Source organism: Aedes albopictus, chromosome 2, assembly GCF_035046485.1.
Source record: "Aedes albopictus strain Foshan chromosome 2, AalbF5, whole genome shotgun sequence".
Classification (NCBI taxonomy): Eukaryota; Metazoa; Arthropoda; class Insecta; order Diptera; family Culicidae; genus Aedes; species Aedes albopictus.
In genome coordinates, this window is record NC_085137.1 from 332872653 (window position 1) to 332891188 (window position 18536).

The following is an 18536-nucleotide window of genomic DNA, read 5'->3' on the forward strand; positions in this document are numbered from 1 at the left end:
TGCTCCTAGTAGAGCCTCAGATTGCAATTCCGATAACTTTTGCAACATTCACATCTAGGTTAACCAAACTATCTAGAATTAGAACGCTCAAGATCTACAAGCTCTACTCTTGTTTCTCTTGACTCTGTCGATTTAATAATTTCACAATTGTTTCTTTTGTACCTTATAATATTTCAAGTAGGCTCTGGGAACCATTTGGGCACGGGAATTTATTTTAGGCACTTGCTCTCCTATTTTTGAACCAATTGGCTTGAACCGATATTTGTACATGGCTAGATATGGTAGGTATCGCGCCGTGTGCCAAAATCAAGGCAATTGGTGAACAACTGACTGAGTTATAGCAGTAAGTGTACTAAAATGATCTCGCTGCCTAAATGGTCCCAGAACCTATCTCTTTGTGTTGTTATTTGACACATTCTACGGGGCCCGTATCATCAATACGCATTTTTAAAAGTTGAAATTTGGCATATTTCACATTTTTATAACATTCTGCATTACTCCTGTCGCTCAAAAATGTATTCAACATGATATTAATGTAACAATATTTTTTTTATTGAACGACGGTTAAAATTAACAATAAAATCGAGATTTTAAGGCATTTAGGCACACTATATTTCAAAGCTGCCGTATTTTAAACACCAATGCACTGATTTTTCAAAAGTATTTCATGATAAACAGATAAATGTATGTAGATTCTTTAGCATACAAAGAATTTTACAACTCTGAGGAATGGCTGGTCAAAGTATAAGTTTTTTAAGCGTTGTAACGTCACGGAAAGCCATCTTTATAAAATTTATTCAAATTCGGAACAAGTTACTAATATGAAATTCTGTATGGTCTTTGTACTCCAGAATATCTTTCAAATGAGACAAAAAGAAAGTAAATCGGTTCACTGACACCTGAACTTCACCTGGTTGAAGTTTGCGTTGTAACGTCACGAAAAAAAGTTCTGTACAAAAGACCAAATTTCTCTGGCAGCTCCTGCAGTGGACAAAGGTAGTTCTATATTCAAAACTTTTTCTTTCTCGCTGTGTATGAGCCCTTTTCATTCATAACTTGCGTACCATTAGGGTCCGCTCATAAACTACGTAGACTCTTGAGAGACGGGGCGAGGAGATGTTTGGTCAAAATCTACGCTCTATACATATATCTCAGGGTATTGATAACTTCGAGAGTTGGTGTTTTCAGCCAAATTGTTAAGTTGTTCAAAGACTTACAGTTGATGGATAGTTTGATTTAATGTTCCACCAAAAAGCGGCGCTAGAGAACTTACAAATTTTAAATTTCATCTATATCACAACCCCAATTACTTAGAAAAGATGATTTCTTCGGCAAAATTGTTTGGTAAGTCAGGGACTTGCAGTGGATTTACCATAAGATGCGAAATTTCGCCACTACAAGACGCTACTTTCCATGATTATGCTGATTATATTTTGGACATACCTCAAACAACCATTTTAGTAAATGTCATCGCTCCACCGAGCTTAAAAACAGTTTATTTTGAGTTCTAACATGGCTTTAACTACATTCATATCATCTAAATGTTCATTTGTAAAAAGTAAAACCTGATGCTTTTTCGAGCGTCTAATTGGAAGTTAAAATATTTTCTCTATGTTTTGATACTGAACAGCACATTTAACTGACATCCGAAATAGTGATCAGTACATAGTTTATTACTATTTGTGTTCCAATAAAAATTTACCAAGATTTAGTAGATAATATATAATAAATGTAATAAAACTCCCTAGGTGGGCCAAAATACCTGCCCGAGCCAAAACACCTCCACTGCCCTATTGTATTCGAATCAAATGGTAACCAAAGAACGGTATATTAGTCATATATGTTTAAAAATTGATTTGATTTGATTCACTTGGTCCCAAGATATAAGAGTTGATAGAACGACAGTCAAAAAATATGTATTCTGCTTGAAGCGTTCCATCTTCGTGTAGAGCTAACCAATCAAGTCCAAATTTGTAGCAATAACAGATAACAAGCTGAGAAACTATCAGTCAGAATTTGAGAATTTTTGATAATTTTTTTACAGAATTACGGCTTGTTGAATGTTTTCGAGATAATTAATAAAATTGGTATGCTTTAGGAAATTTTCAACTTGCGCCACGGTGCGGCAGAAATTAATACCAAACGGCTATTAAACTGAAAGTTCTTTATCTATCAAACAGCTTCACTGAAGCAACAATATTTCAAATTATTCTGGATCCTGAGATAAACGAAACTAAAAATGTGTATGCCCTCTAGCGCCTCCTAGTGGAAGGATTTAAACCCAGTCAACACATGATCGCCTATGATGTTCAATAGGATGCTAAAAAGGAGGCGATATGCGTATTAGAGTGGGTCATCGTTTATATGGAAAAATGAAAAATTCAATGGTATCCCATCAGATCAAAGCTTTTTTGATCTCATTTCAGGACCCAAATAGTGTGCAAAATTTGAACACGATCGGTTATGTCTACGTTTTGCGCATCGCGTTTGAAGTTTGTATAGGGTTTTACATGGGAAAACACACTTTCTTGCATTTCTCTCATATCAAGCTCGAATTTTTCTAAAACCATGTAACCGATAAAGTAAAAACATACCCTAGGGTGTCCTGAAAAACTTTGTCTAAGACCGCAAAGTGATTTGATGTTTATGAAAAAAGTTATAGTGTCGACATTGATTGGCAAAACAGCATGATTTTGTTGCTATTGTTATTCCTTTACATGTTAAAACATAAACATATGCATGCGGTTCGTTGGTTATAACTATTTTCACATGCATCGGATCGCTTTGCGGTATTCAACAAAGTTTTTCAGAACATCCTAGGCTATCATTTTATAGTATCGGTTTAAAAGTTTCAGACAAACTTTTTCAACTTATGACAAAAATGCAAAAAAGTATGTTTTCCCATACGAAATCCCACACAAATTTCAATTTCAATGCTCAAAATGTAGACGCAACCAATCGTGTTCAAATTTTGCACAGATACTCAGGACGCGGAACGGAACCAAAAAAGCTTTGATCTGAGAAAACGGTTCCGATGACCCACACTAATGCGTATACTTTACACGCGGTTAAATGGGAGCAGGTACGCATATGGCCTCCACTTTAGCATCCTATTCAACATCATATAAGACCTCGTGTTAGCTGGGAAATCATTCGGCCCATCAATTGAAAGTTCTTGTCCAGTGTTACCATCACCACTGGGCAAAACTCCAGTGGGCATGCCGACAGGTCGGCCATAAGGAGACATGTCATGATGACAAATGGTTTGACGTTAGGGTTGAAAAGAAAAAGATAACAAAACATAAAACGTAGAAGATAGAAAAGTTGCGAAATCGAGTTGTTAAAAGTAAAAGTTGAGTTTGCCTGTAAATTGGGGGAGTTTATTTGATTTGTGAAATTATATATTCATTTGGACTCGTAAGTTGATATTCATTATATATTTAACGTAAAACTAAGAATTTATTTTGTACAGATTCACCGAAGGGAAAGGGAGATTTATCAGGTCGAAAGAACCACGAGTAACACCACTATTGTAAGCTAATAATTGCATAAATCATATAATACTAATAGTAATGAACTTGATAAATCGTTCTAGTTTTGAGCTGTGTGCTACGGCCTGCTACAAGAAAGTGTGCTCTTTAATAACGATCTGAACAAATTCTCAAAAAATAGTGTCATGCAGTCCAAAGACGACGGACATAACCCCGAAAAGACCGGGTATGACTGTGCACTATGCGAGAAACCAAACCATGCAGACGAAAACATGGTTCTATGTGAAAAGTGCCAGAAATGGTTCCACTTCATGTGTGCCAAAGTGACGTCGGAGATAGAGAAGCTACCTTGGACCTGCGACGCATGCGTAAGTGCGAATGGCATGGAAGGAAAAACCCGTAATCAAGTCGACGGCGCAACGGCCCTCGGAACCATTCTGGAAGTTTCTGACACGACAGACCAGGCTCAAGAAGGATTCGGCGAATCGAATACGGAAAAGGAGCCGGCAACCGATGAAGAAGAAGAACGGCATCATCAAAGAGAGCTGTTAATGATGAAGCAGCGATTTGACCGACAATTCCAGCGACAGAAGGAGAAAATGATGATGCAGATTCGCCTCGAAAGGGAGATGCTGGAGAAAAGAAAAGCGGTAGAAGCAGAGTTGAACAAGATGCGAAGTGAACTGTATGAGGAGTTCCAATACAACATGGACCCTTTGGAGCAGGAGAGTGGCGCTGTAGGTGGAAATTCCGTACCAAATCAGGATCAATCCGACACGGACTTGGAAAAGATGTGGAGGGATAAGTTCAAATTCCCGAAAGAGCAAATCAAGCCTGTTGCTGACGTTCGGGGAGCTTTTCCCAAATGTTCCACTCCCAAAGCCGCACCGATGAATCCGGGAATCGGAAACCAATACCGTTTAACGTCTGAAAATGCCCTAGGGGAAACGACGCCTCTTAAGAACCCGCAGATACCCGCAGCAAAGGTTAACAAGCCGTTGCAGCATCCGCTGCCAGAGCCTTCTTTTTCTCGAACAACAGCTGCGCCACCATGTCATGTGAACCCGCATCGTGAGCAGGTGCAATCCGCGAACCTGAATGTGCCAGTGCCAGTGCCAGCAGTAAGCAATAGCGTGCATTAAATCCCATTCGCGGCTGTAGGAGAACTGGAATTGTCAAGAGCCCAGATAGCTGCACGGAAAGGTCCGTTTGCTAAATTACCAGTGTTCACAGGGCGGCCAGAGGAATGGCCTCTCTTTATTAGCAGCTTCAATAACGGGAACGCAGCATGCAACTGGACCGACTTGGAGAACCTTGGAAGGCTTCAGGAGAGCATCAAGGGGCCGGCACTGGAAGCTGTAAGAAGTAGATTGTTGCTGCCCGAGTCAGTTCCAAGAGTAATTGACACGCTAAGACACCTCTATGGCAGACCAGAACAACTACTCCATTCTTTGATGCAGAAGGCAAGAAGAGCGGATCCCCCGCGTGCAGATCGTTTAGCCACATTTATCACCTTCGGCATGATTGTCCAACAACTGTGCGACCATCTAGTGGCTTCTGGAATGGATGATCACCTCGTCAACCCTATGCTTATTGCGGAGCTTGTCGAGAAGTTGCCCCCCAGCACGAAAATGGAGTGGGTTAGGCACAAACGTCAACAGGCAGCAGTGGATCTAAGCACGTTTGCGGATTTTCTTTCGGAAATCGTTTCGGAAGCGACGGAGGCGACACTCTATTCTGATCCACGAATCGACGGGCGTCCCAACCGGGACCGGAAGGAGAAAAGATCGAGGAGCAATGAACATGAAGGTTTCCTGAATGCACATGTCGGCATCGAGCAGTCGTCGATCAATTCGGTAGATCACCACAAAGGTAATGGTCCGCACATCAACCGTAAACCGTGTCGAGGATGCAACAGTTTGGACCACCGAACCCGCGTCTGTGAAGACTTCCGAAGACTGGTGTGGGGCGATAAGGTAAAAATTGTAGAAAAGTGGAAAATCTGCAAAATGTGTTTAAACGAACACGGGGAGTCACGCTGCCGATTCAAAGGACACTGCAACATCGGTGATTGCAAGGAAAGGCACCATTCCATTCTACACCCACCGAGCACAACTGTACCGCTGTCAACAAATTGCCACGTACACGATTCGGAACAGCATCCCGTCATTTTTAGGATGGTTCCGATTAAACTCCACCACGAAGGCCGGACCCGCGATGTCATTGCCTTTTTGGATGAAGGATCTTCGTATTCCCTAATGGAGAACAGTGTTGCCGAGCATCTCAAACTAAAAGGGACATGGGAACCAATACTGGTGAAGTGGACAGCTGGTATGAGTCGGCTAGAACGGAATTCTCGTCGTGTTGATGTATCGATATCGTCAAGCGGAACCAACGAGAGATTTCTTCTACGAAACGTTCACACCGTCCAAGATCTCCAACTGCCGGAGCAGAAAATTCGGTTCGACGAAGTAACCGCCCGTTTCAAGCACCTTTGTGGATTACCAGTAGCTGACTGTTTAGGTGGTTCTCCAAAAATCCTTATTGGCCTGAAACACCTACACGTATACGCACCGTTAGAGTCTCGTGTCGGCAACCCTGGGGAGCCAATTGCAGTTCGTACGAAGCTTGGTTGGACGATATACGGTCCTCAAGGAAACAACAGCACAGATACGGGTTTTGCTGGACATCATACGGCTGTTGAGTTGGCAGATCTAGATCTCCAAGAACTTCTTCGGAAACATTTCACCTTAGAGGAGTCTGGCTTACTTGTTAAGGTACTACCAGAATCAAACGAAGACCGTCGAGCTAGAATGCTGTTGGAACAGACTACCAAGCGCGTAGGAGACCGGTTCGAGACAGGTCTTCTGTGGAGAAACGACGAACCCCAGCTTCCGGACAACTTCCAGATGGCACTGAAGCGAATGAAGAGCCTGGAACGAAAGCTATCAAAAAACCCAGAACTGGCATTAAACGTAGAGAAGCAGATCGAGGATTACCAACGGAAAGGTTACGCCCACATCGCTACTAGCAAGGAGCTGATGGATTCGGTACCGGGTAAGATCTGGTACCTTCCCTTGAATGTCGTCCTCAACCCCAAAAAGCCGGGAAAGGTCCGACTAGTGTGGGACGCAGCGGCGTCCGTGCAAGGGAGGTCGCTGAATTCCGAGTTGTTAAAAGGACCCGATCTCTTGTCTAGCCTACCGTCGGTCTTGTGCCCCTTCCGTGAGCGCCCGATCGCATTTGGCGGCGATATTGCTGAGATGTACCATCAGCTACGCATCCGAGCAAGTGATAAGTCAGCACAGAGATTTTTGTACCGGTCGAACGCTTCGAGTTCTCCAACGATTTTTGTTATGGACGTCGCCACCTTTGGCTCAACTAACTCCCCGTGCTCTGCGCAATATATAAAAAATCAAAATGCGCAGGAGTGTAGCGAGGAGTTTCCAGATGCAGTTGAGGCTATTGTCGGCAAACACTATGTCGATGACTATTTGGACTCCACGTTCACGGTGTGTGAAGCCATCGAACGGGCCGGGCAGGTCGCTTACATCCATTCAAAGGCTGGATTTAATATCCGGAATTGGGTGTCCAACAGTCCAGAATTTCTTCGACACTTCGACGGCCAGCGGGACAATCGCCTAATTCACTTCAACTGCGATAAGTCAACCTATACGGAGAGAGTCCTGGGCATGTCATGGAATACAGAGGCTGATGTTTTTGTGTTCGCCGCCGTTCTACATGATGACCTGCAACCATACCTAAAGGGAGAGAAGCTGCCAACGAAACGAATACTGCTAAGAATCGTTATGAGCTGTTTCGATCCCCTCGGTTTGTGGGCGTTGTTCACCGTTTTTGGAAAAATTATCATCCAAGACCTTTGGAGAAATGGCTGCTCGTGGGATGAAGTTGTCGACGACGATTCGGCGAAGAAATGGTTCAAGTGGATTGAACTACTACCACGAGTCCAGGCGATGAGGATCCCACGCTGCTATTTTCCTGATGCGAATCCGGATGACTACCAGGACCTAGAGCTTCACGTGTTCGCCGACGCAAGCGAGGAAGCTTATGGATGTGTCGCATATTTAAGAGTTTTGGTGAACGGACAGCCGAGAGTTGCGTTAGTGTCGGCAAAATCCAAAGTAGCTCCACTACAGTATACGTCCATCCCGAGAATGGAGCTTTTAGCCGCTGTACTGGGTGCTAGATTAGCAGCTGCCGTTAAAGCTAACCATTAGCGTGGGACACAAAAAGACATTTTACTCCTGTACACTTTTTGTGTTCCATTTTGGTCCCATATCAACTGTGCAAAATTTCAGATCGATCGGAGAAACTATATTTTAGCGCCAGCCATTTTAAGTTTTCATACGTTTTAGTATGGGGAAAATCTCTTTTTTGAAGAAAAATCGCCACAGGTTGCCCCTTAACGTCTAAAAATAAATCGATGAATGATTTCTGTTGGAAATTTTACGAGGAACCAACCCTCCGAAGACTGCAAAGCGATCTGAGGCATGTGAAAAAAGTTATTGACTGAAAACCGAATGGCATGCAAACGCTGTTTAACATGTAAGGAATAACAATAAATAATAAAATCTCGCTATTTTATCGATCGGGTGAGGCCTAATAACTCATTCCACGAACGTCGCATCGATTTGCTGTCTTCAGAGGTCTGATTCCTAGTAAAGTTTTCTACAGAAATCATTCGTCGACTTATTTTTAGGGATCTAGGGGTGACTCCTAGCGATTTTTCTTTGCAGGAGTAAAATTTCCCCATAGTAAATCGTATGAAAAACTAAGAATGGCGGGCGCTAAAATATAGTTTTTCCGATCGATCTGAAATTCTGCACAGTTGATATGGGACCGAAGTGGAACTCAAAAAGTATACAGGAACTTGAGTTTTTCCATTTTTTGTATTTTCCCATATAAACCGTGTACCAGGCTACTAACCATTCAGTGAAGGTGAAGAGTGTTATGTTCTACATTGACTCTGCCACCGTCCTTTCGTGGATTAATTCAGACCATAGAAAGTATAAGCAGTTTGTGGCCTACCGCATAGGGGACATTTTGAGCCTCACTAATCCACATGAATGGAGCTGGATCCCAACAAAGAACAATATAGCTGACGTGCTGACAAAGTGGGGGAAGCATGGCCCACCGATTGAGTCCGACGGAGAGTGGGTACGTGGTCCTGAAATCCTACACCGACCAAAGGAAGAGTGGTCTCAACGAGCTCTGCCAGCAGCAGGCGTAAAAGAAGAACTGCGAGCGTACCATTTGTTCCATGAAGTGTCTTTCCCGCAGAGCCTGGTGGACACTACTCGATTCTCGCGCCATATGGTTCTGGTTCGAAGCATCGCTTGCATATTTCGATTCATTTCGAATTGCCGCAAAAAAGTAAAAGGACTGCCAATCGAAACCCTACAAGCAACACCCAAACTGGAAAGGTCTTTAATAGGAGCGTTGTTGTCAAACAAGATTCCGTTCAAACGTGAAGAATATCGACTGGCTGAGAACTACATGTGGAGGATGGCGCAGCAGGAAGGTTTCGCCGACGAAAGTAAGACGTTGCTGAAAAATAAAGAACTTCCGCAGTCAAAGTGGCATCTCATCGAACGCTCCAGCCCACTATACAAGCTAGCTCCTTTTCTGGACGAAGAAGGTGTGATTCGTATGGAAGGTCGCTCGGCTCATGCTGAGTTCATCCCTTTCGAACAGAGGTTCCCGATTATACTCCCGAAGGGTCACGATGTCACCTCCAAGTTGCTCCTACACTACCACGAAAAATTTGGTCACGCAAACCGTGAGACCGTGGTAAATGAATTACGTCAACGGTTCTACGTCCAACACATTCGGGCAGCAGTCCTGCAGGTGATGAAAAACTGTGCATGGTGTAAAATCAAAAAATGTCGTCCAATAATCCCCAGGATGGCCCCTCTACCTGTGCAGCGCATAACACCACAGTTACGTCCGTTTAGCTACATAGGAATTGATTATTTCGGTCCAGTTGTTGTCACGGTAGGGCGCCGTTCTGAGAAAAGATGGATTTGCCTGTTCACGTGCCTTGTGACCAGGGCAATCCACATGGAAGTTGCTCACAGCTTGAGCAGCCAATCATGCGTTATGGCAATCAGGCGATTCATTGTCAGACGAGGTGCACCCTTGGAAATATTTTCGGACAATGGCACTAACTTCATCGCCGCTAGTAAGGAGTTCGTACAGAGGATCAAGGACATTGAACTGGAGTGTGCTGACAACTTCACTGACGCTAGAACTCGATGGAATTTTAATCCGCCAGCAGTTCCCCATATGGGCGGAATATGGGAGCGGCTAGTGAAGTCCGCAAAGGATGCACTGAAGGGACTACACGATGGAGGTAAATTGAACGACGAAATCCTTCTAACCGTGTTATCGGAAGCGGAGGATATGGTAAACTCTCGGCCCCTCACGTACGTACCACAAGATTTAGCCGAAGCCGAATCTCTTACGCCGAACCATTTTCTTCGGGGGCTACCTGCTGGAGAACGCGAAGAAGTAAATATGCCGACAAGTTCTGCTGAAGCGTTGCGGGACAATTTCAAGCGATCTCAACAGTTGGCAGACGTACTATGGCAACGATGGCTGAAAGAATACATACCGACCATTAATCACTGGACCAAATGGTTCACTGAGCAAGAACCTATCGAGGAAGGAGAGTTGGTGTATATTGTCGACGGGAACAATCGAAGAACCTGGATTCGGGGCAAAGTGGAGAAAGTGATACGAGGCGCAGATGGAAGAGTTCGACAAGCTCTGGTGAGAACATCTAAGGGACTATATCGTCGGGCTGTGGCCAAGCTTGCAGTGATGGAGTTAAGGAGTAAATCTGGCCAACTCCCGGAAACTGGACCAGAGTTACGGAAGGGGGAGCTGTTACCATCACCACTGGGCAAAACTCCAGTGGGCATGCCGACAGGTCGGCCATAAGGAGACATGTCATGATGACAAATGGTTTGACGTTAGGGTTGAAAAGAAAAAGATAACAAAACATAAAACGTAGAAGATAGAAAAGTTGCGAAATCGAGTTGTTAAAAGTAAAAGTTGAGTTTGCCTGTAAATTGGGGGAGTTTATTTGATTTGTGAAATTATATATTCATTTGGACTCGTAAGTTGATATTCATTATATATTTAACGTAAAACTAAGAATTTATTTTGTACAGATTCACCGAAGGGAAAGGGAGATTTATCAGGTCGAAAGAACCACGAGTAACACCACTATTGTAAGCTAATAATTGCATAAATCATATAATACTAATAGTAATAAACTTAATAAATCGTTCTAGTTTTGAGCTGTGTGCTACGGCCTGCTACAAGAAAGTGTGCTCTTTAATAACGATCTGAACATCCAGCCAAACAACTTTGTCGAGGACACCAACTGTCTAAATAATAAGGATCTTGAAATATATGGGATGGAAATTATGTCAGTGTTACGTCTGTCCTTGATATCACAAGAATCGCCAACTCATATATCTCAGGACCCTGATTACTTAGAGAGTTGTTAAACTTTTCAAGGATCTTCAGTTTAAAAATCGTTTGGTTTAAAGTTTTACTTGCCTAGTGGTAGTTGAAATTTTGAAAAATCATGCACATTTTATTTATTCAGAAAAGAAAAGTTGTAACTTTTTAAAAAGTGCCCAAAAATTTTCAAATTTTGACTGCTAGTTTCTCAACTAGTCAAAACTTGTAGGAAACTTTTTGAGAAATTCTAATCATTTGCAAATTATTATGAACTTTTAATTAGCGTCACCCAGTGGCGAAATCTTACGTCTAATGATAAATCAGCTGAAAGTCTTTGACTTATCAAACAACTTTGCTAAAGACACCTAAGTAATTAAGATTATTTTATCGCTGTTAAGTCTATTTGTCTCTGAGTTCTATTCTGAAAAATCTAAATATCTGGCGGTGCGAAGCAGTGATGGAATTACTCGCATCATGAAGCAATTCGCGAGTGTAAAGCCAACACAAGGCTAACTGTCGATTCCGAGAGTAAACAGTGTGTGAGTTTATTCGCACCCGCCTGCTTCGTGAGTAACAAGCAGAACAAAACAGAAACACTCATGAGTTTTTATTCGTGAAGGACTAGTGAAGGTGCGGGAAGTGCATGTTATTGTGGTTATAATAGCAAATCCAGTGATTATCCAACATAAACTAATGTTTTATGCTTCATTGTTTCTGAAAAGCAGCACTGCCAGTCATTAAAATGCGTTTTTGTCAAAATGCAAAAAATTCACGAAGCTTCGCGAATCACATGCGAGTGTTTGCCAGCTCCGTTTACTCACGAATAAAGAAGTGCGAGTATTCTCGGGTCCCTGTTGTTCACGAGTAGATTTGTTTTGGTTTGTGTCTGCTCGGCTGCAATCTTCATCATTTTCCATCTCTAGTGCGAAGTAATGGACCTCAGCGGTCTAGTCTTTGGGACAAAATTAGAAGAATATGGGTGGTACTAAGCCGAAGATTGGTACCGGTGTCATTAACCTTCATGAAGAAGTATTCATACTGCTGATAGCTATAACTTGGCCCTCCGAGCCATTTATTACAAATTGGATTTTCAATAGAATAAAGTTCCCATTGAAGTAGTGATGATAGTACATGTGAATATATACAAATTCGGGCAAATTTGGCTTATAATTCTGATTTTAACATGATGTGCATTTTCGTGACGTTACATCGCGAGCAGAATCCTGTTTGAAACTGAACAGGCGTTGTAACGTCACGAAATGTAAAAGTCGATTATCCAAAAACAAATCCGAAATTTATATGTGTTTTTTCATTGAATTGATGAACAAACCAATAAATTTCAATGGTGGGAAAATTTTTCAGAATAACATAAAAAGATGTTGGTAGCACGGTAGAGGAGGTCGGATTCTAGCGCGTTGTAACGTCAAGCTACAAATACACATTTTAAACAAGTTTTTCTAATGAACACTAAAAGCTCAATAGGTCAAATATAACGGAAATTTTATAAGGAATCCGATTATAAAATAATATTTTGAGGTTAACCAGTGGCGATTCCCTAACCTCAAATCTACCTGTTCAGCAAGTGCAAATTATTGAATTTTCTTAACAAATTAACTTGTAATTAATAGAAAAAAACGAGAATAGCCGTTTATGCTCATTTTATGTTTGATTCTGCCCCTGTATTCTCCGTAATTTAATGTTTTAGGATCGTTTAATAGGTAGAAAGTGAGGCTACGAGACGCCACTGAGATTAACAATCGTTTTCATGAGTTATCGTAGAAAATCTGACTACGAATACGTTGTAACGTCACGGTATAATCTGTTGATGTCTGTTGATATACGTTCAAAGTTTCATTCGATTTGGTTCAATGATTTCGAAGATATGACAGTTCAAAAATAAGTTGCCCAAAAATAGTATGTTACAAGAACGGTTCTAGCTTCGCAAGAGATTAACCAATTGGGCTTAAATTTGTACCAACGATAAACATATAGTAGGTTGATAAACAGTCAAAATTTGAGAAATATGATGCATTCCATGAAAAGTTACAGCTGGTTGAATTTGGTTGTGAAGGAAAAAATTGGCCTATTCCAAACTTTTTGGCCATCCTCGGTATCTACGCACACAGAATTGGTTCAAAATTAACTAACTTAGTTAGCGGAAAAGTGCCAAAAATGGACGCTTTGCTGAGATACTTCCACTTCCCTACTCAAAGGAATTTATTGCGAAAAGCCTTATGGGCTTCCATTTATTACGTAAGGGAAATTTTACGATTTTTCGAAACCCCCTCCCCCCATTGTAATGTATGAGAACCCAAATATTTTTGTATGGCTCGTAAGATTTCTCGAACCCTCCCTCCCCCCAAAAACCCTTACGTAATTAATGGACAGCCCCTTAGAGTAAGAAGCAGAAAGCTGAAATTATTGTGGCAAAATCCTTTTTCACGCCCGGAATGCCCTCGTATGGAAAAAGCTTCCACGTGGGAAGTAAATTCAGTGACCCGAATAAAAAAACTCACCTTCTTGATGCTATTGTTGTTATGGTTGACGAAGTTATTGTTGTTGTTAAGTAGTGATGGCTCTGGCTGCCGCTGCTCCGGGATAAATTTAAACTCATAGTCATCCTTTCCACCCCATGGCACTAGCATGTAGTCCTCGTCGATGTAGTCCCGAATGTTTTTGTTATTTATGTTCTTTAATCTATCAACGGCCTTGGCAGGAAGTAGTCTTTTGATGATTTGGAATGTAGCTAAAAGCGGAAAAATAATAACAATTTATACATAGAGGATTGGACGATTTTAACGCAACTCACCATTAAGTATCCATGGAAGATCATACACTAGGATGTAATTCAAGGAATATGGATAGTAGCTCTTGAGCGTAGTGATAATGTACTTCGTTAGGTCCATATCTACGTTACTGAGCCCTGCGTCGGTAAGTTCGAACATGAAGGTAATGTAGTCGTCATTGGCCTCCCGTATGCATCGTTCCAGCCAATATATGAACACTCGTTTCATTTCGTCCAGGTCACGGGAACCCCGGGTATACAGTCTAGACCGAAAGATGAACACTGCCTTGCCGTCGACGTCCTTCCCCCGGGAGAACATGATCCCATCGTGGACGTAGTCTAACCGAATGTTGTCCTCGCTGATTTCTGAAGATGAAGATAATTATTGGAAAGACATCTTGGTTTTCAATCAATAACTTACCATTGATATTGGCTGTCTTTCGCCACATGCATGTATCCCACAGTTGTTCGAGGGATTTCTTCATGTCGAGATCATTGTTCTCCAAAAATTTGGTTAACCATACATCGTTGGCCATTATTTTGTTCATATCGCGCTCGTCAAATCCTCCGACTGGAAAATGAAAGAGATAATAGAAAATCGATTTAGAATGTTTGTATGGAATGTTTGAGGATTCATTAATTGCTTTTTGAATTATTAATTTAAAAAAAACATGATTTTTGTGATTTTCCCCGATGAATTGGGTTGAATTTAGTACTCCAAAATACCGCCTAAAAATGCATCGAAGAAATTCTAGATGCGTAGGTGCTACGAAGTTCATTAACGAATTTTTGATATCAAAAATAAATTGGCAGCTCTTCAATGGCAATTTGTTGCATAAATGTAGGAAAACTTTCTCAAGAAGCCAAAGATAAATGCAAGTTAAGTTAACCCTAATAATTTCTAACTTTTGGAAGGATTTTTTATGTATTTCAGGATCAACATCTTGAAAGTTTTCAGATAGAATTCCTGAAAAATGGCGGTAAATTTGAGTCCCTATTAAACCCTAGTAGGATGTTGAGGTCAATATGACCCAGACAAGCTCGCTAAACCTGCACTAAGTCGTCGTGGTGCGGCCAGCCTAACATCTTAGGTTAAGTAATTATGTGAATAACGCAGTTCTTGCCTTACGCCATCCTGACGTCAAAGCTACCTCTTGAATTTATTTTTGGTTACGGCAATTTAGCACGTTCAACCACGAGCACACTTTTATAAATAATATATGCTACTGTGAGAATGCTTCAGTTTTAACAGGTTTTAAGAAATGCTTTGCAGTATCCTAGTAGCTGTTTTGAAAATACATTTGCATCAATTGATTTATATTCAGTATTAAGTTCTCTAGAAACATGAAGACATTACTCCAAGGACAGCATCATGCATTGTAAGTAGTCAATTTTATCTATTTTTTGTCCGGATATACGCGATAAACATAAAATTATAATCAATTTTCTATTCCATCAGCAGCACCAAGAGAATGGCCCATATAGCCGAAGCAGTAAACTATTTGTAATAGCAATTTCCACGACTTTCATGGTCATTGATAGAAGAAACTCTCATCCAATAGCGGCAAAAGTTTTTTCTAAGCTGAGCAGTAGCCTTTCTCCCAGTTGGGAAGTTATGCCAAGAAGAAGAACCTAAAACAGCGCAGAAGCCAGTTTTTGTCTAAATGTGCGGATTTAGGAATGACTCTACGAGAAGCAGTTTATGACGATTTTCAAGATCATAAACCGGTTGGGCGTTTAGATACCATGCCACTTTTTTCGCTACCAATCCAATAGCTGCTTGATGGCACGGCTATCAAAACACCACGTCAGGTTGAATTCTGGTGGTTGTAAATAATGAAATCAGCCAGTATGTTTTTTTTTGCGAAAGGCCAGCATGAACTTGATCATGAACTTAATTGGTTGGTGTGAATGATGATCAAATAAAAAACTATTGGAACAAAATAAAGATGATATTCTTCTTCTCAGCTTAACGTTATGATTCATTCAGTATGTATTGTTGGCAATGGTGTCCGTGTTTTTTAGCGTCCCTGATGGTAGAGCCTGCTTTTGAACCCAATATTCTATAAAAGGTGTATCGATTGAACCCATTTTTTTCATAACTTTAGATTGCGTACACCAAAACAAATGATTTTTGGACCAATATTATATGTAGCTCATACCATATAATTTTCAAATCGGTTTAGTATTTCCAACTTTGAAATTTTGTAAAAGTGGATTCAAAAATAGGAACACATTCTGAACACATTTCTGTTGTATTTATGGAAACAGAAACACTGATCCGATATCAATAAGCATTTTTATGTATGTAAAGTGAGTATGTCGCAATGGTGTGTAAAAATTTTATTCAATTTGATCTTCCCATTTTAAAGTACATAGTAATTGTTCAAGTGGCACCCAGTCAGACCTAAAATTGCCGAAAATTTACTATCAAGTCACAGAATGAAGTGGGATGTGCAAAATTTTAAAAAGACAGGTCCGTCGATGGTTTTATCTATATATTCACTAAAACATGATGTAATTTAATGAAAATTTTATGGTATAAGCAGAGCCGTAGCGTGCGATTGGCCAGGTTGGCCCACGCCAAGGGCGCCAACCTCAGAGGGGCGCCGAAAAGGGTCAGGGCTAGAAGGAAACAGGATAATGCTATTGTTTTCTTGAAAGTTATCAATATTTCATTACTTATAATATGAAAGATTGATCATGTGTATTTACGTTCTCCTGAATTCTAAAAAAAAACAGATTTCTCTACATTATTTCGAATACATACCGTGATGTTAGCTGGCATTTTATCTACTATTTAATTTTGAGAAATTGTTTTTTTAATGAACAAAGCGAAACCTATGTGCTTTAGAAATTCTAGTGCAAGTTTGTTTCTCAAAATTCCTAAACATTCCCACTGGCAAATGTCTTGAGGTTACTTCCGATGATTTTCTTTACATTCATTGAATATTTTACAGTTTTGACAAAAAGTATTTCAAATGGAAAGTATTCAGATGATGCTCTTTCAGTTCTTACCATTGTTATTTCCTGTAAATGTTTATTTGGATATCAACTCTTGAAAATCTAGCAGAAACCATTCAAGTCTTATAGTTTCTTTCATTTCCTCAAAACAAATTTAATACATAAGAAATTACTTCATAAATTTCACAAAGTATTTCTTCGGAATTTCTTTCTGGAAAGAGATTTCAGAGAATAGCTCCAGAGATTTTAACGGAAAATCTTTCGATGATTCTTTCAGAAAAAAAATCAATTCAAAATTCCTTCTGGAGATTCTTCTCAAATTTTTTCGAAGGACTATTTAGGGAATTCCTCCAGAAAGACTTTCAGGAAGTTATGTAGGAATTTATTCAGAAAGGATTCCTCCGAATATTTCTCCCGATAGTTTTATTAGATAAACTTCCATGGTTTCCTTTGAAAATGTCTGCAAATATTCTTTCAAAAAATATTTCAGGGATAAATTTGTGAATTTTCTTCAAGGATATCTTCAGAACCACCTTCAATGATTTCTTCAAAAAATCCGCAAGGGGTTGATATTTCTATTTCTTAATACTTGTATTCCTTCAGAGATTTCTTATGAAACTTTTACAGAAAATCCAGCAAAAATTCTTCCAAGTATTATTTTAGAAATTCTTCCAGTGTTTCTTTACAAATTCTTCCAGGAATTCCTTCAGGCATTTCATAATGAACTGCTCCATGTTTTCCTGAAAGAATTACTAAATTAGTTCCATTGTAAATTCTTGCTGAAATGTCTCCCGAATTCTCATCAGGTATATTACTCCGGATATTCCTGCAGGAATTCTTACAGAGGTCCCAACAAAAACTCATATATAGATTTCTTAAGAAATCCCTCCTGAATGTCCATGTTTCATCTAATAATTACTGAAAATATTCTTACTGATCTTCTGGGAAATATGTTGATCAAACTTCAGAAGAAACCTTTGGAAAAGTAATTGGAAAATTCTGGTAAAACCAATTGAACTTATCTCCGAAAACGGGTAAAACAAATCGTTTGTCGATTCCTAAAAATCCCTGAAACTCAATTAAGTTTTTTGACACCAAATTAAGTTGAACGTTAAATTCAAATAAGAAAAAAAAAACTCAAGAGTTGAAAAAAATGAATAATTTCAAACTTTTACATATTTACAATGTCCAATTGTCGTGGGGCGCTAATTTTGATGCTTGCCAAGGGCGCCATGGGGCCACGCTACGGCTCTGGGTATAAGATACATATAATATGCTGTTACTGGTTCAAAAATTAGATGTTTAAAGTGCGTAATCAAAAATTACGAAAAGAAAGTGTGCCCAAATTTTGACCAAAACACCCTTTTAGCACGTCCACTGTTTTTTACATATGGCACGAAGATACAGGGGATAGACAAAATGATCGGGACAGCAACATTTTCACTTTTCAAAAACAAGTTATAACTTTTCTAAAAGTGCATCAAATATTCTTAAATTTTCTTTGTAAGTTGATCAACAAGTTGTGTATTAGTGGTCAAAATTTGAAAACATTCGGGCTATTCTGCACGAAGTTATAAAGATTCTAGAAAAAGGTAGATTTATCCGATAACCAACTTTAAGCTGTTATTACTCCGGATTCAATGAACCAACTGCATTGAAATTTAGACCATTTGTGACTTATATAATAAGCTCTGAAAAACGTATGACTTAACTTGAAATTATTAACAAGAGAAAAAGTTGTTGATTGATTGATTTGTCTTTATTAAAGAGACTTTCAGCCCCTGGCTGGTTCGTCTCTCCGA

General features: G+C 40.1%; 1 protein-coding gene across 1 annotated transcript in view; it reads right to left on the minus strand.

Moving 5' to 3' along the window:
• The window catches only part of LOC115267615 (motile sperm domain-containing protein 2), a 104180-nt gene that overhangs the window by 49759 nt on the left and 35885 nt on the right, over window positions 1-18536 (minus strand). Inside the window, exons 3-5 of the mRNA XM_062852535.1 lie at window positions 14192-14341; window positions 13795-14136; window positions 13502-13731 (exon numbers count right to left, since the gene is read on the minus strand). Of these exons, the coding sequence (XP_062708519.1) occupies window positions 13502-13731; window positions 13795-14136; window positions 14192-14341 (722 nt within the window). The remainder of the gene's footprint in view (window positions 1-13501; window positions 13732-13794; window positions 14137-14191; window positions 14342-18536) is intronic.